This window comes from Aquarana catesbeiana, linkage group LG09, assembly GCF_042186555.1.
Source record: "Aquarana catesbeiana isolate 2022-GZ linkage group LG09, ASM4218655v1, whole genome shotgun sequence".
Lineage (NCBI taxonomy): Eukaryota > Metazoa > Chordata > Amphibia > Anura > Ranidae > Aquarana > Aquarana catesbeiana.
This window is the reverse complement of record NC_133332.1, coordinates 232,036,515-232,063,032: the sequence shown is the minus strand read 5'-3', so window position 1 is coordinate 232,063,032 and position 26,518 is coordinate 232,036,515. Positions and strand designations below refer to the sequence as shown.

Here is a 26,518-nt window from a genome sequence, read left to right as displayed (position 1 = left end):
GCTGACCCTCCCCCGCCCCTTCAATCTCTGCAGTACTCATACGTCTATTTCCCAAAGACAACCTCTGGATATGACGCTGAGCACGTGCACTCAACTTCTTTGGTCGACCATGGCAAGGCCTGTTCTGAGTGGAACCTTTTCTGTTAAACCACTGTATGGTCTTGGCCACCGTGCTGCAGTTCAGTTTTAGGGTCTTGGCAATCTTTTTATAGCCTAGGCCATCTTTATGTAGAGCAATAATTCTTTTTTTCAGATCCTCAGGGAGTTCTTTGCCATGAGGTGCCATGTTGAAATTCCAGTGACCAGTATGAGAAAATGAGAGCGATAACACCAAATTTAACACACCTGCTCCCCATTCACACCTGAGACCTTGTAACACTAACGAGTCACATGACACCGGGGAGGTAAAATGGCTAATTGGCCCAATTTGGACATTTTCACTTAGGGGTGTACTCACTTTTGTTGAAAGCGGTTTAGACATTAATGGCTGTGTGTTGAGTTATTTTGAGGGGACAGCAAATTTACACTGTTATACAAGCTGTACCCTCACTACTTTGCTACAATGTAAAGTGTAATTTCTTCAGTGTTGTCACACGAAAAGATATAATAAAAGATTTACAAAAATTTGAGGGGTGTACTCACTTTTGTGAGATACTGTGTGCTGAAAATACACTATATTTACTAAGTAAGAAATATAAGGACCTGATGGATGACAATCAGCATAAACCCAACTGAAATAACAGCCTTGGGTGGTCTGCCTCTTTATTTTCTGACAGCATCAGATGTCGTCAATAGAATTCTTAGACAAATAACCATTCATAACAAAAGAAAAGTATATATGCGCACTACGGGTAAACAAAGATAGGCACTAAAAGGTTTTATAGTAAAAAGAACCATGTTCTGTGTCAGAAGGCAGTTAAAATGGGAGTTATAATAAACCTATCAGCAGCTAAGCATATGCTGAAAAAATGCAAAGTAGAGGAATCCGCATCTAGAATTACAAGCAGCGGAAGTTATGAGCAAATCTCCAATTTCCTGTAAATCAAGCTTTTCCCCTCCCCCTTTTTGAGCCCCCCTAACAATCCTTATTATGACAAGCAGTCCCAATGATCAACAGGGAACTTTGGGGAGGTGGGGCCATACTTGACTTTAAATTGTCAAAATTTGAACATAATTTGATCTCAGGATCTCATGTATTTTCCCAGCATATACAGTTAAAAATTGCCCAAGTCCTGCTCTTCCAATCCTAGAACCTGTTGGGCATCAGGAATGAATTTCTAGTGCAGGATCAGCTAATGTGGTGGTGGGCATCTCATAAGAACTGACCACAGAGCATGTGTCATTTTGCCATCTCAATGCAGGAAAAATACAAAACCCTGCATTAAAAAATGGTAAACCCAGAGCGCTCCACTAAGAGCTGCTCCCTGGTCTGCCTAAGAAACCAGATTTGTGCATAATGCTGTCTTCCAGCATTTGGAGTACCTTCAATATACCAAATAAAGAATAGTATAACTGATGCCTTAACTACAGATTACGGCTCCTTTTGCAAACAGACAAACTTGTAAACACCAAAAGAAGCAGGTCTGTGTAATCTGCATTCTACTGGCTTAAATCAGGAGTGTTAAAATGTGCAAATAGCAGCACTGCCCCGATTGGCTCCTGTAACTATTGCGCATTTCAAAAATCACCATATGCTACAACAGTGCTCTTCTGACACCTTGTGGTGGGTCACATTACTGCATGCCAAATGCAGGGCAGGAACAATGTTAAACTTGATATTTCCTTAACAGCTGCCAAAAAAAAGCGATTAAACAAAGTTGCAATTAAAATGTAAAAGAATGTCTAAAAAGAAAAAAAAAGTCTGTAAACATTAAAAGGAGTGTTTTCCAAGTGAATAGGTACAGGTTGTGTAAGTTCCTTGTGATGGGAAAGTCAAACATGATTGGTAATTCGGTGTCATCTTGTGCAGTTTCCAGCAGTTCGTGAGTTAATGAAGCATTTTCTGTACCGTAAACGACAATCATGCAACACCACATACTCCTTGCCGTCTCCAATCAAAGGTGAGAATCTCCCAGCAGTCTATATGAAGGTGGAGTCCATTGCACTGGTCTCAGGATTACTCCGAGCTCGCGCTTCAAAAAGCTGCTTGATTAAAGCTGATTTTTCCTGCTCCAGTTGAGTGATGCGGTCACTTTTATCAGACACCTCCTATACACACAAATACAGACATATTAAAAGGACATGAGAACTATGTTAAACCAATAATTGTAAATTATAGAAGCAGTGAAGATACATTCCAGGTATGGATATTTTATACATCAGTTTTATTAGTCCAAGCTGGACCAATGTAACGAACAGTATATACTAAACCTGGCCAATGACCCTGCAAACTGGAAATCACTGAAGTAGACACCGCTACTCCGGAGATCTCCTATTTATTCTGGGTCCTGTGCTGAGTGGCTGGCCTGACGCATTCTGAACACAGAGGTCAGCCTCTTGGCATGGGCGCCATTCCGAGAATGCTTTGCATGATCTGAATGAATGCAAAGCGTTCTCTAATTGGACAAGGTAGATGGGCAGGGCAGTGATGTCACATTCTCCACCTTGTCCAATCAGATAACACTTTGCATTCATTCTGAAAATGCAAAGCATTCCCCGAGTGGCGCCCATGCCAAGTGGCCAAACTCCTGTGTGCACAACGCAGCACGGTAGCTGCTTAGCACAGGACCTGCAAGCAAGTGGAAATTACTGGAGTAGTGTTTCCAAGCTGGACTAATATAACTATATATAAAAGATATCCCTACCTGGAAGGCCTATTTAAAAAAACAACTTTACAGCTCATTACTATGGAGTGGAGCACAAATGATTTCCCTAAGATCTGGAAAGCCATTTAAACCCATGCTGTCCCCTCTGCCCTGATCTACTTCTTAGCAAGCCGCGGACACCGGTACTCCTAATGCCGCGTACACACAAGCGGACTTTTCAACCGGACTGGTCCGACGGTCTATCCGACGGACTTTCCTAACGAACGGACTTGCCTACACACGATCACACCAAAGTCCGACGGATTCGTACGTGATGACGTACGACCGGACTAAAATAAGGAAGTTGATAGCCAGTAGCTGCCCTAGCGGAAAGTCCGCTTGTGTGTACGCATAACAGCTTAGAACCTTAAGTGCCCAAAGCTGAGAATTGTAAGGTTAATTTAGATTAGTGCAGGCTGGTAATCAACGGTTACCAATCTCCTCTTGATCTCCATGATGAATACCCTGGGGAAAAACACCATATTGGGAGCCTGTCATCTAATACATATGGTTATGTTTAAATGTACACCACCAAGTAAATTCCTATGGGTGCCACTCCAGTATCATCTAGTTGACAAGAGGACCTGAGAGACATCCCAGAACACACCTTAGAATCAAATTGCAGGAGGAGCTAAAGTCTCTGGATGGACAATAGAAAGTCCATGACCACCTGCTGCCTCTTCAGCCCCACCAGATCCCATAAACATAGGACAAACATGAGGTATTCACTCACCTTTGTGAGTAAATGATTCTGCTCCTTTAACATATTTACAGTTTGCTGCTGGCCAGATACAGTGGCGGCATTGGTCACAGGCGACGAGTGGTTACCAGTCTGTCAATGAAGGTAGAAACATTATTAAACTAGAAGGGAAACAGATGAAGGCCATGGTCAAGACCAAAGAGCTGTATACATACATACGTACAGTATCTTACAAAAGTGAGTACACCCCTCACATTTTTGTAAATATTTTATATCATCTTTTCATGTGACACAAAAAAATGACACTTTGCTACAATGTAAAGTACTGAGTGTACAGCTTGTATAACAGTGTAGATTTGCTGTCCCCTCAAAATAACTCAACACACAGCCATTAACGTCGAAGCCACTGGCAACCAAAGTGAGTACACCCCTAAGTGAAAATGTCCAAATTGGGCCCAATTAGCCATTTTACCTCCCTGATGTCATGTGACTCGTTAGTGTTACAAGGTCTCAGGTGTAAATGGGGAGCAGGTGTGTTAAAATTGGTGTTATCACTCTCACTCTCTCATACTGGTCACTGGAAGTTCAAAATGGCACCTTGCAAAGAACTGTGAGGATATGAAAAAAATCAAATTGAATGAATGAATGAATTGTTGCTCTACATCAAGATATGGCCTAGGCTATAAGAAGATTGCCAAGACCCTGAAACTGAGCTGCAGCATGGTGGCCAAGACCATACAGTGGTTTAACAGGACAGGTTCTACTCAGAACAAGCCTCGCCCATGGTCAAACAAAGAAGTTGAGTGCAAGTGCTCAGCGTCATATCCAGAAATTGTCTTTGGGAAATAGACGTATGAGTGCTGCCAGCATTGCTGCAGAGGTTGAAGGGGCGGAGGGTCAGCCTGTCAGTACTCAGACTATACACCACACACTGCATCAAATTGGTCTGCATGGCTGTCATCCCAGAAGGAAGCCTCTTCTAAAAAAGGTGATGCACAAGAAAGCCCGCAAACAGTATGCTGAAGACAAGCAGACTGAGGACATGGATTACCAGAACCATGTCCTGTGGTCTGATGAGACCAAGATAAACTTATTTGGCTCAGATGGTTTCAAGCGTGTGTGGTGGCAACCAGGTGAGGAGCACAAAGACAAGTGTGTCTTGCCTACAGTCAAGCATGGCGGTGGGAATATCATGGTCTGGGGCTGCATGAGCGCTGCCGGCACTGGGGATCTACAGTTCATTGAGGGAACCATGAATGCCAACATGTACTGTGACATACTGAAGCAGAGCATGATCCCCTCCCTTCGGAGACTGGGCCACAGGGCAGTAATGCAACAGAATAACACCACCAAACACACCTCCAAAACGACCACTGCCTTGCTAATGAAGCTGAGGGACTGGCCAAGCATGTCTCCAGACCTAAACCCTATTAAGCATCTGTAGGGCATCCTCAAATGGAAGGTGGAGGAGCGCAAGGTAAACCAAGGGTTTAAATAGAAGCTTCAGATGGAACACCAAAAGGCTCACAGGGTCTCCCAATTAGTCTGTCTTGTGTTCCATAACACCATTGGAATGAACCTCATCCAGGCATGTATTCCACACTGGGAATGTGCAGTGGGGCTGTATAGTGATCTTCCATGATGCCAGACCAGTTCTGTGCTATGCAGCGTGAGGGGGGGGAGGGGGGGGGGGGGAGAGACGCATGTGTGCGGCAGGAGAGCCGGGCTGTAAGACACGCGTGAAATGGGAGAAGTGAATGTTTGCGTGCAAGTTTGCCCGAGCTGTTTTTTTTTTTCTATTGTGAAAACGTTGCCATAATGTTTTTATACTTTTGGTGAAGGTTCTGTTCATTTTGGCTCATTAGCCAGCTGTAACGTTTCTACATGCTTTTTTTTTTGCATCAATTCATTTTTTTTTGTACTCATACCGCAGTGTGGTCCATCTGAAGCTTCAATTTAAACCCTAGGTTTATCTTTTTTGTTTGCATGCCTCTCATGGCTTCAGGAACTCCAGCTATATCCAAGCTGAGCTGGTAGTGTACCCATTACACTCAGTCAGCGTTGATCTCCCCGCAGTTATATTTATTTTTTGGAAGAGCGTAAGGTCTCTAACATCCACCAGCTCTGTGATGTCATCATGGAGGAGTGGAAGAGGACTCCAGTGGAAACCTGTGAAGCTCTGGTGAACTCCATGCCCAAGAGGGTTAAGGCAATGCTGGAAAATAATGGTGGCCACACAAAATATTGACCAATTGGGCCCAATTTGGACATTTTCACTTAGGGGTGTACTCACTTTTGTTGCCAGCGGTTTAGACATTAATGGCTGTGTTGAGTTATTTTGAGGGGACAGCAAATGTACACTGTTATACAAGCTGTACACTCACTACTTTACATTGTAGCAAAGTGTCATTTCTTCAGTGTTGTCACATGAAAAGATATAATAAAATATTTACAAAAATGTGAGATACTCTATACACTGTTTTAACTGACAAAATATTTGTGATGGTTAACAACGCATGTGAGCTTCAAGTTGAGCTTAAAGAAACTAAAAAAAAAAACAAAAAAAAAAAAACACCTAAAAATAGTAAATATACTTAAAGGGGTTGTTAAGGTTATCTTAATGCATTCTATGCATTAACCAATTCAGCCCCGGAAGGAGTTACCCACTTCTTGACCAAGCCATATTTTGCAATACGGCACTGCGTTATTTTAACTACTTCAGTCCCGGAAGAATTTGCCCCCTTCCTGACCAGAGCACTTTTTGCAATACGGCACTGCGTCACTTTAACTGACAACTGCGTGGTTGTGCGATGTTGCACCCAAACAAAATTGACTTGCTTTTTTTCCCCACAAATAGAGCTTTCTTTTGGTGGTATTTGATCACTTCTGCGTTTTTTATTTTTAACGCTATAAACAAAAAAAGAGCAGCAATTTTGAAAAAAAAAAAAAAATACAAAAAAACAATATTTTTTACTTTTTGCTATAATAAATACCCCCAAAAAATATGTTTTCTTCTACATATTTTTGGTAAAAAACAAAAAAAAACCCCCCCGCAATAAGCGTATATTGATTGGTTTGCACAAAAGTTATAGATTTATGCCATTTTTATTATTATTATTAGTAATGCTGGCGATCTGCAATTTTTATCGTGACTGTGACATTATGGCGGACACATCAGACAATTTTGACACATTTTTGGGACCATTGGCATTAATACAGCAAATCAATGCTATAAAATTGTATGGATTACAGTAAAAATGTAATTGGCAGTGATGAGGTTAACACTAGGGAGTGCTTGAGGGGTTAACTGTGTTCCCTGGGAGGTGATTCTAACTGAAGGGGGAGGGGACTGACTGGAGGAAGTGACAGATCATGGTCCCTAGCTAATAGGAACACACGATCTGTCACTCCTGTCAGAATAGGGACGTGACATTATGGCGGACACATCGGACACCCTTGTCATTTATACAAAGATCGGTGCTATAAAAATGCACCGATTACTGTATAAATGACACTGGCAGTGAAGGAGTTAAACACTAGGGGGCGATCAAGGGGTTAAGTGTGTCCTAGGGAGTGATTCTAACTGTGGGGGGAGGGGCTACCTAGGACATGACAGCGATTACTGCTCCCGGTAGATCTGTCTTGTCACTAGGCAGAACAGGGAAAGGTCTTATTTACATAGGCATCTCCCCCCGTTCTGCTGCTCCGTGACACGATCGTGAGCCCCCGGTGGACATAGAGTCCGTGGGTCCCGCGGGCACAGAGTACGTGCCCACGATGACGCTTATTAAAAGGGGACGTACCATTTGCGCAGCTGTGCCATTGTGCCAACGTATATCGTCGTGCACTGGTCAGCAAGCGGTTAACCGACAATTGCGCAGTCGTGCGACACTGTACCCAAATAAAATTGATGTCCTTTTTCCCCCACAAATAGAGCTTTCTTTTGATGACAAACAAAAAAAACAGAGACAATTTTGACAAAAAAAAATTAATATTTTTTACTTTCTGCTTTAAAACATATCCAATAAAAAAAAACAAAAACAAATTTCTTCATCAGTTTAGGCCAATATGTATTCTGCTACATATTTTTGGTAAAAAAACCCCAATAAGCGTATATTGGTTTGTGCAAAAGTTACAGCGTCTACAAAATAGGGGATAGATTTATGGCATCTTTATTACTAGTATTGGCAGTGATCGGCGATTTTTAGCGGGACTGCGACATTGTGGCAGACAGATCAGACACCTAGCTGACATTTTTTTTTACCCTTTTTGGGGAACCAGTGACATTATTACAGTGATCAGTGCTAAAAATATGCATTGACATTGTACTAATGCCACTGGCAGGGAAGGGGTTAACATCAGGGGAGATCAAAGGGTTAACTGTGTTCCCTCAGTGTGTTTACTAACTGTATGGGGGATGGGCTGTTTGGGACAACACACAAATCCATCATCTTGCATAGCAGAAAGACAGGATCTCTGTGTGATCCTGTCAGAATGGAGATCTGCCTTGTTTACACAGGCAGATCCCCGTTCTGCCACTGTGGGGAATGATCGCAGGCGGCGGACAGAGTCCGCTGGACTCGCTAATTGGCTCCCCCGCTGGCCACAGAACGCCGTGTATGAGCCTGACATACACCTACAGCGATTTGCGCAGCTGAGCCAACCTGTTGCAGAATAACTGTGGCCGCTGGTCGGCAAGCGGTTAAGATAAAAAGCCTTTTGTGTGCAGCAGTCCCGCTAACACTTACCTGAGGACCCTCTCTGTCCAGTGAGTGTCTCAGCCCTCTGAGATTCTCCCTCCCGATTGGCTGAGACACTGCAGTGACACCATTGGCTGTCGCTGCTGTCAAAGTCATCTAGCCAATCAGGGGAGAGAGGGGGTGGGTCCGGGTCAGGGCTCCATGTCTGAATGGACACCGGGAGCTGTGACTCAGCTCGGTTGCCCCCATAGCAAGCAGCTTGCTGTGGGGGCAATGAACAGGAGGGAGGTGCCAGGATCACAGAAGAGGGACCCAAGAAGAGGAGGATTCAGGCTGCTCTGTGCAAATTCACTGCAACAGAGGATGTAAGCATAACATGTTTGTTATTTTTATGGGAAAAAAAAAGAAGACTTTATAATCACTTTAACCGCTTCCCAACCAACCGCCGCAGTTATACTACGCATACTTATAATGTCGCAGTCACGATAAAAAAAAAAAAAAAAAAATGCAGATCGCCGCCATTACTAGTAAAAAAAAAAATTTTTAAAAATAATAAAACTGCTATAAAACTATCCCCTATTTTGCAGACGCTATAACTTTTGCGCAAACCAATCATACGTTTATTGCGATTTTTTTTTACCAATAATATGTAGAAGAATACATATCGGTCTAAACTGAGGAAAAAAAATACTTTTTTTAATATATTTTTTGGGGATATTATAGCAAAAAGTAAAAAATAATGCGTTTTTTCAAAATTGTTGCTCTTTTTTTGTTTATAGCGCAAAAAATAAAAACCGCAGAGGCGATCAAATACCACCAAAGAAAGCTCTATTGGGGGGGGGGGAGGACGTCAATTTTGTTACAACGTCGCACGACCGCGCAATTGTCAGTTAAAGTGACGCAGGGCTGAAATCGCAAAAAGTGCTCTGGTCAGGAAGGGGGTAAATTCTTTCGGGGCTGAAGTGGTTAAAGTGGAACTGAATGTATTTTAACCTCAAGAAGGTTTTACCCACTTCATGATCAGGGTATTTTTTTCTTGCTATTCAGCACTGGGCTACTTTAACTGGTAATTGCGCAGTCATGCAACACTGTAGCCAAAATAAATTTATATCATTTTTTCCACACAAATACAGCTTTCTTTTGCTGGGATTTAATCACATGCATGCAAAGTTCAAGTGATTGTGAAGGTACATGTAAAAAAACAAAAAAAAAAACAAATAAAAAACCAACACATGTCTATACTTACCTGCTCTGCGCAATGGAATTGCAGAGCGGCCGCAAACCTCGTTTTGGGTCCCCAGCCGACGCTCCTGGTTCCTCCCCTCTGTCCAGTCCCCCCATTGGAAGTGGCACTCGTGCATGCTCGTACCCGAGCCCCGTTGCTGTGTCCATTGACATACAGCAGGACTCGGCTCTGACCACCCCCCCCCGCTCACTCGTCACTTTCTTTGATTGACAGCACTGGGAGCCAATAGCTTCTGGTGCCCCAACAAAAAACAGTGAGACCCAGAAGTGAGGGGAGAGAAGAGCTGCAGACGTGCAGGGCACTGGATCGAATGAGGGCTCAGGTAAGTAAAATTGGGGGTGAAGGGGGATACCGACACCTAAACATTTTTTACGTTAATGCAAGGAATGCATTAAAAAGGTAAAAAATATTTAGGCTTCACAACCACACAACCACTTTCAGCTTACAATCGCTGGTACAGTCCCTGTGTGCTGGGATGATTGACTCTTGTGAATGCCCAGGAGTTGTGCCATCCTGCACTGGCTAATGGGGGTGCCTGAAGACAGGCACTTGGAGAGAAGATGGCAGGACCAGGGAGGGACCCAGACCATTAGAGAGGAGGTAAGTAAAGTGCCTCTAGTTCCACTTTAACCTACCCCATATTAAAAGTATCACTAAAGGCAAATTATTTATTTTTCTTATCTTTGGATAAGAGTGGAGAGGGATTAGGCACCTGTCAGGTTTTATTGCCATTTGTGCCCCTTGTTAGAGAGATTCAACCCCCCCTCCCCATGTTTATTTGTTATGTTTACCATTACTGAAAGTAAAAGATCGGTGTGCCGATGCTCGTGGCCGACGGTCGCGATGACCACCGGCCACGAGCGATCGCGGGCATGAGAGGCAGAACACGGAAGTGTGTGTGTGTGTAAACACGCGAATTCCTGTTCTGTTCTCAGAGGAGTGACAGATCGTGTGTTCCTAATATCTAGGAACCACGATCCATCACTTCCTCTAGTCAGTCCCCTCCCCCTTCAGAAACACTAACTAGGGAACATAGTAAACCCCTTGATCGCTGTGACAGACCTAGCTGGGACAGAGGCAGTTGGAGAGGACTGAATGCAAGCCTGTTGCCTTTTGATTATGGGCCCTAGCATTTGGGGGAATGGTGCTCTCTGTGAGCTGTATGCCTGGGGACCCTGGGGTTGGTGTTACTTTGGATTCAGCTCCATGTCCCCCCAAAACACACAGACTCTGGGAACCCTTTATATGCCATATTAGAATGAGAAGACTGAATTATACTGTTGGGACACATCCTGTGAGGAGATGCTGGTGTCATCCACTCCAACTACCTGTGTTTATGTTAATTGAATGAGCTGATCACATTGTCCTCTATACAATGTAGGAGATGGGACGACTCCTATTGGAGCTGCTGCTATTGTGAGAAGGTGTCCTGTGATAATTAACTCAGTCTGGGCAAAAGGTCATGTCTCAATCACCTAGGCTGTATAAAGGATTAGTTAATTAGCTCATGTTAATTAGGTTAATTAGGTTACAGTTTTATTGTTAGAGGAGGTTCCAACGGCATATAAAGTCTTGTAATTTTGATTCTAAATAAAGTGAGTTCATGGTAGCAACAAGCAAGTGTCGCCTTGTTTTGTGCTCAGAGCAGTTGGAATATCTGATATCTGTATACAGACTGGGAGGAAGTGGTATATGACGGAAGCACTCAAGCGGAGTGTGGGACGTTCCGTGACAATTGCCCCCTAGTGTTAACCCCTTCACTGCCAGTGACATTTTTACAGTAATCAGTGCATTTTTATAGTACTGATCGCTGTATAAATACTAATGGTCCTGCAATTTTTTTTATCAAGAATATGTAGAAAAATACATATCGGCCTAAACTGAGGAAAAATGTGTTTTTTAAAAAAAAATAATGGGGATATTTACTATAGCAAAAAGTACAAAATATTGTGTATTTTTCTAAATTGTCGCTTTTTTTTGTTTATAGCCAAAAAATAAAAACCGCAGAGGCGATCAAATACCATCAAAAGAAAGCTCCATTTGTGGGAAAAAAAAGGACGTCAATTTTGTTTGGGTACAGCGTGGGGAGATACCAAGAAATGCAAATTTCCCAACTCTCTCAAGAAAAGGCTCCAGCACAGAGCATCTTTTTAACATATCCTGAGATCTTATCAGAAGGACCAGGACTTCACCCTTGTCTAAGCATTCTGGGCAGAGGCTGAGGGTAAGGTAAGTATTTTTTAGTACATTTTTTTCCCCCACCGGATTTTTTTCCTTACTGCAGTAATTTATTATGGGGTGGGGTAATATATGAAGTGGACCTTGCTTTTTAGTATAATGCCAACTTTATTAAGCCTATATAATGAAGCAGAATGAACTCACCCTGGAAGGAGAAAGGAGATCACTCAGGCACCGGTTCACTTCCTGCAGTCTGGTCAGCAAATTATTTGGGGGTCCTCCTGGTTGGGCATCACTGAAGAATTCCTGGAGAGAGACAGACTGAAAAAATGAAAAAGCAGCATCTACAATGCAACAAAAAGGATTTGTGGCATCACTACAGAAATGCAAACTTGTGAAGACATATGGGGGCTGAAAACACTGACGTTCTCAAAATGCCAACTGGCTGGCTCTCTTGCAGTTGTGCCCTAAAGCAAGCTGCATTTTTCCTATTGACAGAGATCCCATCAAGCGTATCTAAACCCCAAAAAAACATATTGCAGCTTACCATTCCTTAAACTGGCTGCCTTTGTTTGTTTTTTTTTTTTTTTTTTTTAAACTTTCTTCCTTTATTTTCACCTGGTAATCCTGCCAGTAACAAGCTTCCTGTTTTAAGGAGACAACACTCACTGTACTGGACCTATGGAGAAGCAATGTTGTCACCCTAGGACAGGATGTTATGAGTAAAGAACAAACCACCTTCTCATCTCAATATCACATGGGGGGTGTTTTGTAGTCCTGACACTTCCTGATAACATTGTTTGAAAATAATGCAGCAGAGTACACAAGACAACATTGGATTTTTGGTATAATCACTTTATTTGTATTCTAAAAATAAAATCAAAAACTTTGTTATATCTTACACAGACCAAAAAAAACAGCAAATAGGAGAAGTTCATATTAGGCTGTACCTAAAGCAATTTTTAAATTTTTCGTTTGTAAGTGGGAAGGGGTAAAATACTTTTCAGGGTATTTTTGTGGTCTATGTCCTATGGAGAATATTCCTCCACACTTCCTGTACCAGAGAAAAGAAAAGAGAGGAAATCTCTAGAGTTACCAGACTAGGTGTCCCACTGGAAGATTTCCCCTTTATTCCTGTCCTGGTGACAAGTGTAGAGGTTTGGCTTTCCCATACCTCTGTGCCCCAGTAACAATTTTCATCACAACAAAATAGAAAAGGTGAAATTTCCCCACGGACAGCAATAGGAATCCAGATGTGCAAGGAGGAAAGCACATAGAGTAGAATGTATGAAGTCTAGATTTCATTTTATTTAGAATCTTGTATCAAAGTTTTTGGGGATTCAAAAGGCCCCTTTTTGGTGAGGTGTGGACTTCCCTCCCCAACTACTCTACCTTACTTCTTCCCCTTACCCTTTCCTTCGCTCTGTCCACCATTTGTACTATCCTTGTGTAGAAATCCTGCAAATTAAAGGGGTTGTAAAGCCTTAAGGTTTTTCCATCTTAATGCATTAAGGAGAAAAACCTTCTGTGCTGCACCTGCCCCCCAGTGCCCCCCGGTCAGCAGAACTAGTGTCACCATTGGAACTGGTGCCCCATAATGGTAAAACAGGAGAAATAGAGAGCAAATCTTCTAATGGGAGCACAGACAATAAAACCGACAGTGGCAGGGGGTCTAATCCCTCTCTATTCTATACAAAACAAAAAAAACAAAAAAAACAAAAAAAAAAAAACACAAAAAAAGTTTTGCCTTTAGTTATAGGTTAAAGAGGAAGTAAACCCTGATGGCTTTTACTTCCTCTTTTGTTCCCCAAAATGCCTGCAAATTAAAAGCATAATGGGCTAGTATGCATTGCATACTAGCCCATTATATGACACTTACCTACAAACAAAGCCCGCACTGTACCCTGTGCAGGCCGCGTCCATCTTCGACCCTCTTCCTTCCGGGCCACGAACTTCGGATCTGTGACTGGCCGGAGTCGCGTGACGTCACTCCCTCGTGGGAGGAGTCAGTCACGGCACATGCTGGGGGAAGAGACGGCCCGGTTGTCCGTTTCTTCACAGCACATGCGCCAATTACATCAGCGCACTACAAGTTAAATATCTCCTAAACAGCGCACGTTTAGGAGATGTTTCCACTATCTATAGGCAAGCCTTATTATACCCTGTTTCCCCGAAAATAAGACCTAGCGTGATTGTCGGTGATGGCTGTAATATAAGCCCTACCCCCCAAATAAGCCCTAGTTAAAGTCCTTGTAAGTCTTATTTTCAGGGTAGGGCTTATTTTCGGGGAAACAGGGTAGGGCTTATTTGGGGGGTAGGGCTTATATTGCAGTCATCACCGACAATCACGCTAGGTCTTATTTTCGGGGAAACAGGGTAGGTTTACCTATAGATAAGACAAACAAAAGGGTTTACAACCACTTTAAAGTAGAACTATAGGCAAAAAAATTCTCTTCATTCTGGATAGAGTAAGGGAGGGTGTTTATTCTTACCATCTGTGTCCTGTTGGGAAGATTTCCCTTCACTTCCTGTCCCAAACAGGAAGTGAGAAGAAATCCCCGCAAATTAAGTGAATCCCTTGGGGCTCCCCGGGCCACCAGAACTAGTGTCTACATTGGAAGATTTCCCCCTCTAATACACTTCTGGGGACAACCCAACATTTGGGATTTTCTTTTACTTTCACTTTCAATGATAATGGTAAAACAGGACAAATAGAGAGGAGGAATCACCATAACTGCAGCAATAAAAACCTGACAGGGGTCCTAAACCCTCTCCACTCCAGTCAGATAAAAAAAAAAAGTTTTGATTTTAGGTATTTGTAAAAAAAAGTGTAACTGTAGTCACAGGAACATCATGTTGCTTACAGATGGTCTTATAGGCTTTACCAACGGCATGCTGGTCTAGAATTTTCTTTCTGATCTCCTCAAACATTGTCCTTTGCCTTCTCTGGTCTATGTCCAGTATTTATCAAAACATGAAGGTCCACTCAGCAAGCAAGTACTGTTTGTGTTTCTGGAGTGGTGTAGAGCTGTGTGTGGTCTGTGTTACTCAATAGAGACACAGGAGCTGCACTGGCTCACCCGTGTTTGACAAGCATGCAATGACAGGTGCATGGCCATAAACACACACCCTCTGCATTCCGAGTAGTGCGACCATCTGCATCCCTATCAAACTCGGAGGTGCCAGAGAGACCACATAGCTGCTGTATCTCCATTGACTAACATACGGGGCCTACATGCAGCTCTATGCTGCGCCAGATGTGTAAGTGAATGGCTCTTACACGCTGTATGGGCCTCTCTGCCCATGTGAATGAGCCCTTGGGTAATAAAGCGTATGCAGGACAGGCTCTGGCAGACAAAGGGGTTTTGCTGCATTTATTAGATGACCTGTTTTATTCACCTACCTTCTTTCCCAAATTCCTTTGCTGCTCTTGCACAGTATGCATATGCTGGAGGTACCAGTCCCGAGCCTTCTCCATCATCTCCAAACCTTGAAGAAGTAGATCCTTCTCATGTTCTAGCTCCTTCATCCTTTTGAGCTGTAGACACAAACATTTGCTCTTTATTGGCATTGCAAGCTACTTATCTATCAAAGGGCACAGAGTTTAAAAATCGATCACAAAACACAACATCTGTGACTGCCAGGCACATAAATACAGCCATTTTGACATACGGTCCTTTGCGCCTTGGACCTGAATGCTGGTGAATGACCTTGGACCAGATAGTGAAGGTCTGACAGATGAACATGGCAGCAGTGGCAGGGCAGAGGGCAGAACCTGTGAGGACGAATATAGAATGGGCTTTTAGCCCTGCCAAATGCAACAAATAGGGATGGGCCGCAAGCACCTTATTTGGACATGGCTGGGGTGCGTAGGTGCAGCATTTACAGGGTTTAAAAAGGAGAAGTCCAGCCTGAGCCCGTAAGCTGGGCTTCTCCTATGGGTAACATGAGTGCAACTAATTTTGCACTCCTGTGACCCGTTTTCAGCAGGTGCCTGGACTGATGCCCGTCTCAGCCTCTCAGTGAGCTGCTGAGAGCCTGAGATGGCCGCTCCCCGCCCCTCCACAGCTCAGCGGACCAATGAGCGAGGAGGAGCAGAGAGGAGAGCTGCTGATTGACAGTCAGCAGCTCTCCGCTGAAGGAGCTGAGAGAACTGAGCTATTGGCAGTGCTCAATCACTCGGTTCTCAGTGCAGAGGCGCCGGGTGACAGATGCAGCATCGGAACTAGGTAAGTATGAATGGGCAAAAAAAAGAAAAAAAAGAAAAAAAACAAAACCCTTCTCTTTTATACTGCAGGACTGCTGCCCTTGTGTTTATAATCCAATATAGTAGGTAACGAAGTGAGGGGATCGCCTGCAAGAGGTACGCCTAATGCCTGGTACACACATGAGATTATCGGACGAATGACCATCCGTTTTTTTTTTTTTTTTTTTGCATGCTAATCTCAGATCAAACCTGAAGAGTTTACTAAAGTCACAAAAATTCTCGTACGACAAAATAAAATAAATAGATAAAATTGGACGTGGTGTCATGTGTTGTAGTGTATTTGTATTGCATTTTCGAACGACAGCTGATTAAATGAAAACCATACAATCTGGCGTCGTACGAAAACATTTTTCCTGCATGTCCGATCAAATAAAAAAAAAAAAAAAAAAAAAAAAAAAAATCAGATGAACTGTCCTGATGGGCTTTTGAAAGCTGTGTACTAACGAACAGATTATCGTACGATCGCTCCAAAATCTGTATTTTTGTACGATTTTCTGATCATGTATATGGGGCTTAAATCTCCACTGCAAGAGGCACCCCTAAATCCGCTGGAGTACTGTTGCTGAAAGGCAATAGGGAACCCAGGAGAACGTCCAGAGGATCAAGGGGTTGATGTATATAGAGGAGATGGCAGGAAGGTACCAAGTTTCACACGCACTGGAAAAACGTCGAGCACAAGGTGCAGTACGACCCCCAAGAGATTTAAGCAGAAGTAGTAGGGACAAGGAGCCTGCGCAGCTGCAGAAAGGACTGCTCAAGTGCCAATTTCAACTATGGTGCAGCTCCCCTTTCTGCCACCAACTGTGGGACCAAAAATATTGCAGCCAGAGCCTGACAAATTGTCCCCTTACGGCAAGCCTGGGACAGACAAGCACCAGAAAGTCACTGGACTCGAGCACAAAAGCCTTACTCACTACAGCTGAAGTCCATAGAAGGCCCTGCCGATCCCACAAAGGATAGAGAAGCAGGATCCAAGGAATGTGCCATTCCCAGCTGGAGCTCTAGCCTTGGAGAAGTGATGGATTATTAAAGCCAAACTTATACTTAATAAAAAAAATTTTTAAAAAGCTGGCGGACACTAACAAATTTAACTGGCTATTAAAGCCTAAAGTTTAGCTAAAAACACAAAGAAAAATCAGCACAAGGGACATAACTTAGTTTGTATGATGTGTCCCTTGTGTTGATTCTTCTTGTTTTAAAAAAAAATCTGCATCTTTATAGAAATTTAGGGTAGAAAAGACGAAGATTTCAACAGAAAGGAGAATAACTGGCACAAAGGACACATCATACTTACCAAGGTATGTCCCTTGTGCTGATCTTTCTCTTTGTGTTTTTAGCTAAACTTAGACTTCAAAGTGGAACTTCACCCTAAAAGGGACGTTCCGCTTTTTGTAATATTCCTAATATTTTTGGCAATTATATTTTTTTTGGGGGGGGGGGCGGAAGAACGGGTACCCATTTCTAGTATGTACCTGTTATTACTTCTTCTGGGATCACCAAAAGTGCGCACTCCCACCTCCTGGGACCTGTGCTGCGGGTCCATTCACAAAGTGCAGCGCAACTCACACATGCACAGTAGGTAGCCAGCTGTGTAGCCCCACATCCCAAAAAATGGTGGCTCTGGGGACCCGAAGCTTGACTTTGGGTGAGAACAGCGCTGAATCCTGGGACAGGTAAGTGTCCTTTTATTACAAATATTAAGTATTTGTAGCTGCTGACTTAACTTTTTGTTAACTGACTTAAGATCCTCTTTAACCTTGTATATATACCTCTTTGGTTACTTGTATACATATTTTCAGAATTATCATACACCTGATCTGGCCAAAAAAAAAAAAAAATGAATAAAAATGGGCAGACTCGATGGATTACTCAGTCTTTTTCTGCCGTCACTTTTCTATGTTTCTAAGCAGACTAGCAAACCTAACAGATCTGCTCTTCTATTGGAGAATTAGACCCTGTAAACACCGGAGCAATTTGTTAGGTGATCTGACAGGTCAAATCACCTGATAAGTCGCACCCTATTGTTGGCAATGAGACCGTTCATATTACTTTGTGTGGCCGCATCAATTCGAAAAACTAGTTCTTGCACTACCTTTGGCGATTTTAAGTGCGACTTCCATAGACATCTGTACATGAAGCCACACAGATGTTTTCCATGTCGCACCAAGATGCGGCTTTAAAATTGTGCGATTTCAGATGAAGTCACATGATTTCAAAGCCACATTCAATGTGAACGAGGACTTAGGTTTTATACACACTGCGGATTTTGTAAACTCTACTTGGAGGAGAACGGCGGCTTCAAATATGCACCTAAGCCACGTTTAGGCGTGTCAAGTGCTTTGATTTAGTTTATCATTGGCCAGAATATACATTTATTCATGCCATTGAAATGAAAAATGCTCAAGCGCTAAACATGCCAAGCGCTTAGGCACGTTTAGATGCATTGGGCGTTATTTCTGCTTAAAAGCCCCTCTCCTGAACGCGATTTTGGTGCATTAAGATTTCTGGCGCATGTACGGCACCACCAGCAGCCTATACACTATGGTACACGCTATAATGAGTTTACGTTGTTTGTCCACCCGCTACTATCCAACAACATGGCCGCCTCTTTCTTACCTGGTATTCTGTGAAAACAAGCAACTAGTTGTGCACCGTAGTGTATAGGCTGCAGGTGTGTGAAAACAGCAACTTGTCCAAATCTCCAATCCTTGCTGCTGCAGAGCCACCGGAAGTGCTGTGGTTGGAGATTTTGGCGAGTTGGAGTTTGCATGGGAGTGACATCATTGCGGCTCCGGCCAATCACATAGCAGGAGCTCGCGAACCCGGAAGACACACAAGGGGAACATTGTCAGCCTTCTCAGAGGTGACTTTACAGCGCTGGAGGGCTTCGTTCCAAGGTGAGTATTTTATAATGTGCTAGTATGCAATGCATACTAGCGCATTATGCCATCGCCGGGGTTTTTTTTTTTTTTTAACATATGGGGTTTACAACAACTTTAAAAAGCAGATTGTGGGCGGATGAGAAGGGGAAAACCAGAAAAGTACCCAGCACTTTGTAATGGAGAATTTGACTTTCCCTTTCCATGTGTGAGGAATGCAGATCTAAGTCAATGACCCAAAAGCATTAAGTGACCCCTCCACTAATTGTTTCCTTGCTTCCTCCTCTCCTCAGGGATCCCATCAGTCAGGATTTTGTGATGCGCATGGATGAGTGAATCAGTCATTCGCATGCAAAGAGACCACTGAAAGGCAAATTGAGCTATTTCCTTATGCACAATGCTGGCCCAATGCTCCGTCTCTAGAGGCCGGGACTTGGCAGGGAACATAGAATTAAACTGGTTTATTACAGAAAGGGGAAGGGGAAAAAAAACAAAAAAAAAAAAACACACAGACCTTTTCCAAGACAATAGCATACACTACTTTTTAACAAACTTAACTGCAGATCCATACCTGCTTCTGTTTTGTAGATATTGTAAATATTGCCAAAGCAGACTTTCTTCTGAAAATGCTAGCTGCCTTTTGTATCTTTAAAAGGAGAAGTACGGGAATCCTGTTTTTTGCAGATTCCCCCACCCGCATCTGTCCCCCGCCGCCTCTGCACTGAGAACTGAGCGATCGAACACCACCGATGGCTCGGTTCTCTCACCTCCCTGAGCAGAGAGCTGTTGACTGTCAGTCAGCAGCTCTCCTGTTCTGCTCCTCCATGTTCGCTGTGGAGGGGCGGGGAGCAGCTGTCTCATCGGCTCGCTGAGAGGCTGAGACGACCATCAGTCCAGGCACCTGGCGGATCCAGACTTCCAAAGTCGGGATGAAGCAGTGCCTGGACTGATCTGTGTGACGTCAGAGAGTGGACTTCAGAAAACAGGTCGCACGCAGCAATCGGTGGTGCGACACACCGCATCTCCAATCTAGATAAAGAGCCTAGGACGTAGGCTCTTTACCACGTGATCAGCTGTGTCCAATCACAGCTGGTCACATGGTAACCCAGAAGTGCCGTTACACAGCTTTCCCCCATTGGTGCTGGCGTGGGTAGAGGAGAGCCAATCAACGGCTCTTCTGATGGGGAGGGGTCTGTGCTGATAATCAGTGCAATAATTATCAGTGCAGACCCATCAGCAATGCCCACCAGCTGAAAATTGGCCTGGGCAGGAAGGGGGGAGAAGTGTCCTGTATTGAAGTGAATAATGTGTGATTACACCCACAACAGTAAAATCAGTTTGTGTATGCCATAAAGCATGCTTGTTATACTCACTGTGGAACCTAAGAGTTTAATCTTGCAAATTGTGCAAAAAGGCTGTTTGATCCTGTCTTCTCTGATCCTCCACTTCTTCCAATGTCCCCAATCCATCTGATAGTACGGAGCTTTGGGGGCACTTTGCACATGCTCAGTTTGGGGTGTTGCTTTTATTTGGTTTTGTTTTTTAGGGAGGGTGCATGTGATCAGCACTGTCCCCGACAGAGGGTCAGGGGTCATGCAGCCTCATAGGACAGTCAGAGGAGAATGAAAACTCCTCCTACAAGCTTTAACCAGTGTTTGGCCAGACACTGATAAAAGCCACAAGACTGCTTGCTATATACTGCTGATGACAAAAAGGTATTTAGCAGTTTATATTTACAAAATTAAGTGCATTTCCATGTTCTGTGGGAGACCAGATATAGTGAATGCAAGCTCCTGTGTTTAGTAACACTTTAACTTGAATGCTTTATGAGCAAAAAAAAAAGCTAAGACAAGAATGCAAGATATGAAATAATAGTGAAGTCAGAGCTCCAGATCAGCAGACTTGATTTGACTTAGTTGGATTGATTTGTCAAATGCAAACAGGCTGTTCACTTTGTAAGGGAAGTTGCACTTTCTACAGGGGAATTTACCCCAGAGCTTAGTAAAGGTTGATAGGTCTCAATTTGCAAAGAATATACAATCACATGAAAGGAAAATAGATTTTTGGCAATCATTAATACTTGCACCTGATGTAATGACAAAACTGCACTTGCCTGTTTTTGTATAACTGACATATTCAATAGTCTTAATATACGGCAATCAAAGAAAACCTTGTTTTTACTATACTCACCACACCATAGTCCACTCCATTGGTAATAGTGTGCCGCCTATGCTCCCCTCTGGTGCGCTGGTGGCGGCACTGCTCCATCAAGCCTTGACCGCTGCCCTCGCTGTTGGATCTACACATATTCTTCACCTCTTCTGCTGCCAAGGGGGAAAAAAAATAAATAAATAAATAAAAAAAAAAAAACACACACAACATTATCAAACAACAGGCAGCTATTAAAAATACAGACAGCATCCAGGGGAAGAATGTTATTAAGAGAAACCACACCCTGAGGAAGCCACGTGACCACTGACGCAACATGTTGGGCGGAGCCAGTGACGTCACTTCCAGTTGATGTGACAACTGGAAGTATGGTGAGAAACTCAATTTTTGGTCTGGGACATACTGCTGCTCAATGTGTTTTTAACCACTTGCCGACCAGCCACAGTATATATTATTGCGGCAGTTTGGCTCTCCTGCGCAAACCAACGTACCCACACGTCGGTCTGTGCATGTTAAACTGCGGGCGTGCGGCCGCCGCAGGAGCGCGCCCACGTGTCCCGGGGACTCTGTCGGCTGGCAACCTGCGGTGGCGGTAAAGAGGCAGAATGGAGATCTGCCTGTGTAAACAAGGCGGATCTCCGTTCTGTCAGGGGACAACTGTGAGATCTGCTGTTCCCAGTGATCAGGAACAGCGATCTCTGTTGTCCCAGGCAGCCCAGCCCCCACACAGAACACAGTTAACCCCTTGCCTGCCAGTGTCATTTATACATTGACCAGTGAATTTTTTATAGCACTGATCAATGTAATAAGGTCACTGGTCCCCAAAAAGCGTCACAGTCCCAAAAAAAAAAAAAAAAAAAAAATGTTTTATAAATTATATATACACACATATGTTATCAGTCCATAAATCTATCCCCTATTTTGTAGATGCAATAACTTTTGCGCAAACCAATCAATATAAGCCTTTTTTACCAAAAATATGTAGCAGAATACATACACTGAAAAGAATACCGACCGATTTTTTTATATATTTTTTGGATATGTATTCTAGCAAAAAAGTTTTTTCCCCCAAAATTGTCGCTCATGTGACATTGTACACAAAACAAAATTTATGTCTTTTTTTCCCACAAATAGAGCTTTCTTTTGGTGTTATTTGATCACCTCTGCAGTTTTTATTTTTTGTGCTATAAAAAACAAAAAAAAAAACACAATATTTTTTAATTTTTGCTATAATATCTAAAAAAAACAATTTCTTCATCAGTTTAGGCCAATATGTATTCTTCTACATATTTTTGAAAATAAATAAAATTTGATCTCTATCTCTCTCCATCTATACACATCCACAACATTTATAAAGTCTACAAAATAGGGGATATATTTATGGCATTTGTATTTATTTTTTTACTAGTAATGGTGGTGATCAGTGATTTTTAGTGGGACTGCGACATTTCGGCGGACAGATCGGACACTTTTTTGGGACCATTGATATTTATACAGTGAACAGAACTAAAAATAGCCATCGATTACTGTATAAATGTCACTGGCAGGGAAGGGGTTAACACTAAGGGGCAATCAAGGGTTAAGTGTTCCCTAGGGAGGGGTTTCTAACTGTGGGGGGAGTGCACTGACTGGGAGTAGAGACACAGATCGCTGTTCCCGATTACTAGGAACAACAGATCTCTCTCTAGTTCCCTGACAAAAACGGGGATCTGTCCGTTTACATTGACAGATCCCCATTCTGGCTCTCCGAGGAGCAATCGCGGGTCGTCGGTGGACATCCTGGCCGGCAGCCATGCGCGCCCCCCTATAGCTCTTAAAAGCGGCCGCCGTACAGCTACGGCAATTCGTGCCAACCTGCGGCCGTAGAATGGCGGCTGGTCAGCAAGCAGTTAAATCAAGTCGATATTTAAATCATAATTTTTAAAGAGCAACTGTCATCTTTGTCCTGTAGCAGCTCCTCCTCTGACCCGCTGTTGACTCATTCACTTTAATGGGATGACTGGTGATGCGGCAGTGACACAATAAGGTGAGGGATGTGGCGACAGCGGGTGAGTGGATACCCGCTAACAGGCGCTGCCATGATGGATCTGAAATGACAGGTGCTCTTTAAACGTAAGGACTTATTCTTTCTGGTAGTTAGAATCTTTAATATTTGCAAACAAAAATGAAGGTTTCCCCATTTAGAATAATAAGCTGTCAGGTTAGTAAAAAACAGCGATATCAGAACTGAGTCAATCACACAGTTTGTAGTGTACATAGATGTGCAAAATCACGTGATAAAGGAATATTCCTGAACGTTGTTTAATCTCATGGTTACTGTGAAATTTCATGCAGTGCATGTTCTTAGGTTTGTAGAGCTTGGATTCATTGAATGTGTTTACTAACAATGTAAATATTGCAGACTATACAGCCTTGTGCTAAAGAACTAAGCTCCATTTCATGCTGAATAAACAAATTAATGTATCTTAAATATCTTTAGATAGATTTTTAGTCCAAAAGCATTTTATTAAAATAAATTTGATAAAAAAAAAAAAAAAAATGATTTAAATAAGAAAATAAAATTATTGATTTTTATCCACCCTGTAAAAGTTTAATATATGAGGGTGCATTTATATTACAAAATAAACATTTTTTAAACTGGTACTATGTGGTGCCCTATGAGAGCTCTCCCCCTTTTGAGATACAAGCTAAACAAAGACAGCAAGGATTGGTCTCTTGGGACCCTGCACATGAAGTGGCTGCTAAAGGTTGGAGTTGCATAAACAACATATGAAAGTGCAAATTGACCTAAAGTTTTAGGTCAGATACCAAGGTGTGCGGGCATTGCACTTACTATTGGATTGGCAATAAGGCCACTGGAGCATGTTTATTTCAAGCACTTTGGAAGAAATTATTTTTAGGTCACGGAACACTTACACTTCTATGATTTGGAAACTGGATGTGAGGTTTTGAGGACAATTAATAAAGCTGTCTAGTGGTATCCACGCCATACCATATGTAATTGGCATTTATATTATTTGGACTTTGGTTTGACATTATATATATATATATATATATATATAATAAAAATGTTGCTTCACATTTGATGGTTTATCACATGTTCAAATTTTATTTTCAATATGTATATTATTTAGTGAGAAATTAACAGGTACATTAGGGAATAGTCCCAACACCAGGAACATTTTTGGGTAATGAGGAACAGCACATCACCTATTAATATAGATATAAAACCACACCATGGAAATCACTGAGACTTCCAATTCAGAGCTGACTTTCATATAATCGGCATATAATGAGGCCAATATGGGGTACTTCTGAGAATACACACTAAAACATCTGCAGACAGTGTGCAGTAACTGTTAAGTTACCCTAATAGGTTCATTTTAAAGGGAAGCCGCCATGATGGAAGGAGAGACCCTACCATTGCAGATTTAAAGGTCTGGACTCCAGGGCTGTCATTCCCGTCCAGACTTTTCTACCTAGTGAGTCACCCAGACCAAGCTGTAGGAGGAAAGTTCTAACCCAGCGATTCCCAACATGCGACACTCCACGTTGCCTCCCACATGGACTTCAGTAGCCAACTGGATGACCCAAGCACTGGTCACATGGGACAGGAGATTCCTAACCCTGTGTAAGCTCTGACCAGAACAAATAGAGCTTACACAGGGTGTCCTTTGCTCACTGGACTGGGCAAAGGGATTAGCAGGGGAGTGATGGGAAGAATATGTAGAGCTGGGGAGGAGGGTCGTAAAGTGGACCTGTAGCTTTGCCCTACACAGGCAGAACACAAGTTCACCTTAATTGCAAGTTAAAGATCTAAGGCAGAATATTCACCATAGACAAGCATGTAAAAAGTCCAAAATGTGTTCTACTGATTCCATTCACTGACCAATAAAGCAATGAGGAAACCAAAAGGAAGAATTTCTGGCTGAAATTGGTATTCGCACCGCTGAGCTCTAAGGGATTCAGGGCACCTGCCCACCCTTGGAAATATCAGAAAACGCATGCTGGCACCTCGCTACCTTCATTATCCATCCACAACCAGCTTACATCCAGAAACAAGGCCAAGCACACTAATCCAGAGGTCTTCTTTAGGCTTCTTCTCACACAGGATAAAAGAGGGCTGTGCCGACACGCATGGAATCAATTATTCTATGCCTGTCGCCCCCCCCCCCCCCCCCCCCCCAACCACCACCACCACCACCATACTCCTGGAGCTCCTCAACTCCTCAGCTGAACTTCATTTCCTGTGGCCTCAGCAGACGTGAATTATTAAAAAGTCCCATCAATAATCTGTAGTATCAAAGTTCTCTGAGTAAACAAAGGAGATTCTTGTCCCCAAGCAATGCCCCTAGCCTGCTTCATATATAAAACCAAAACTGGTCTTTCCCAATAGTTTTACAAGAACATTTCAAGTGCTTTCTACATAACCGCACCCAACTATATCCTCAATGCTTCAATAACTGACACCAAGTTGGTTTTATGTGCTTTGAACAGTTTATTATGCCTTTTGATTTTTTTTTTTTTTTATGTCCTTTTCAGCATGTGTGGGGCCCATCATTTATTGCTCCTCCATTTAAAACATAACTATACAGTGGCCCAGTTCACACCACATGCAGTCCAGTGTGTCTGCATCAAAAATGCATGAAAAGTAGGTTATTTGGTTTTCAATGGCATAGTTCACGCCAGTGCTTGCAGTTCCGGAAAAAAAAAAAAAAAAAAAAAAAAAAAAAAAAAAAGAAGTAGAACATGCTGCATTTTTTCTACACTGGACTGTACTGTAACGCTGTAAAAACGCACTGGAACACACATGTGCTTATTTAGGGCCAGTTCACACCACAAAAATGCACGCATACGTTCCGGATCAGTTTTTGTTTACAGTTTACACCACATGCAGTTCCAGTGCATTTTTTGAAACAATTTGCTAGGTTACAGTACTGTGCAGAAAAAAAATGCAGCACGCTCTTTTTTTTTTTGCACTGCAAACTAACTGCACTGGTGTGAACTGGAGCCATTGGAATACATGGAAAACACTGCGTGCATTTTTTAGTGCAGAAAAAAAAAGGCGCACGGAACTGCATCTGGTGTGAACTAGCACTGAAGGATAAGAAGAAAAAAAAAAAAAAAAAAAAAAAAACGCACCGAAAACAGAAAAGCATCTGGAACACATCCGGACTGCGTTTCTATGGTGTGTGAACTGGCCCTGTATGTTATTTAGTTTACTAAAGCAATTGTACCATAAATAATTGCCATGTTAATGTTTTCATAAACTATTCCTTTTTTTTTTTTCCCCCTCTTTTCAATTTAACAAAGCACAGGCTTAATTTAACCACTTGCTCCCCAAGCCTATTCTGAGAAGTCTCACATAGGTGTAAAAATCATTTTTTTTTTTAATTAGAAAATTACTTAGAACCCCCCAAAAAAGGATATATTTTTAAGCCCTATGGAATAAATGGTGGGTGTTGCAATTTTTTATGTCACACAATGTCTGCTCAGCGTTTTTTGGGAAAAAATACACTTTAGTGTACTTTAATCCACAAAAAACACCATACCCAATTGTTTGGTAAAATATAAA

At 42.6% G+C, this 26,518-nt stretch overlaps 1 protein-coding gene across 1 annotated transcript in view; it reads right to left on the bottom strand.

Moving 5' to 3' along the window:
• Positions 1-706: 706 nt before the first annotated feature.
• SAPCD2 (suppressor APC domain containing 2) overlaps positions 707-26,518 on the bottom strand; it is a 73,441-nt gene continuing 47,629 nt past the window's right edge. The window contains exons 2-6 of the mRNA XM_073599935.1: positions 20,965-21,098; positions 15,032-15,166; positions 11,833-11,934; positions 3,538-3,636; positions 707-2,208 (exon numbers count right to left, since the gene is read on the bottom strand). Coding sequence (XP_073456036.1) covers positions 2,080-2,208; positions 3,538-3,636; positions 11,833-11,934; positions 15,032-15,166; positions 20,965-21,098 — 599 coding nt within the window. The 3' untranslated portion in view covers positions 707-2,079. The remainder of the gene's footprint in view (positions 2,209-3,537; positions 3,637-11,832; positions 11,935-15,031; positions 15,167-20,964; positions 21,099-26,518) is intronic.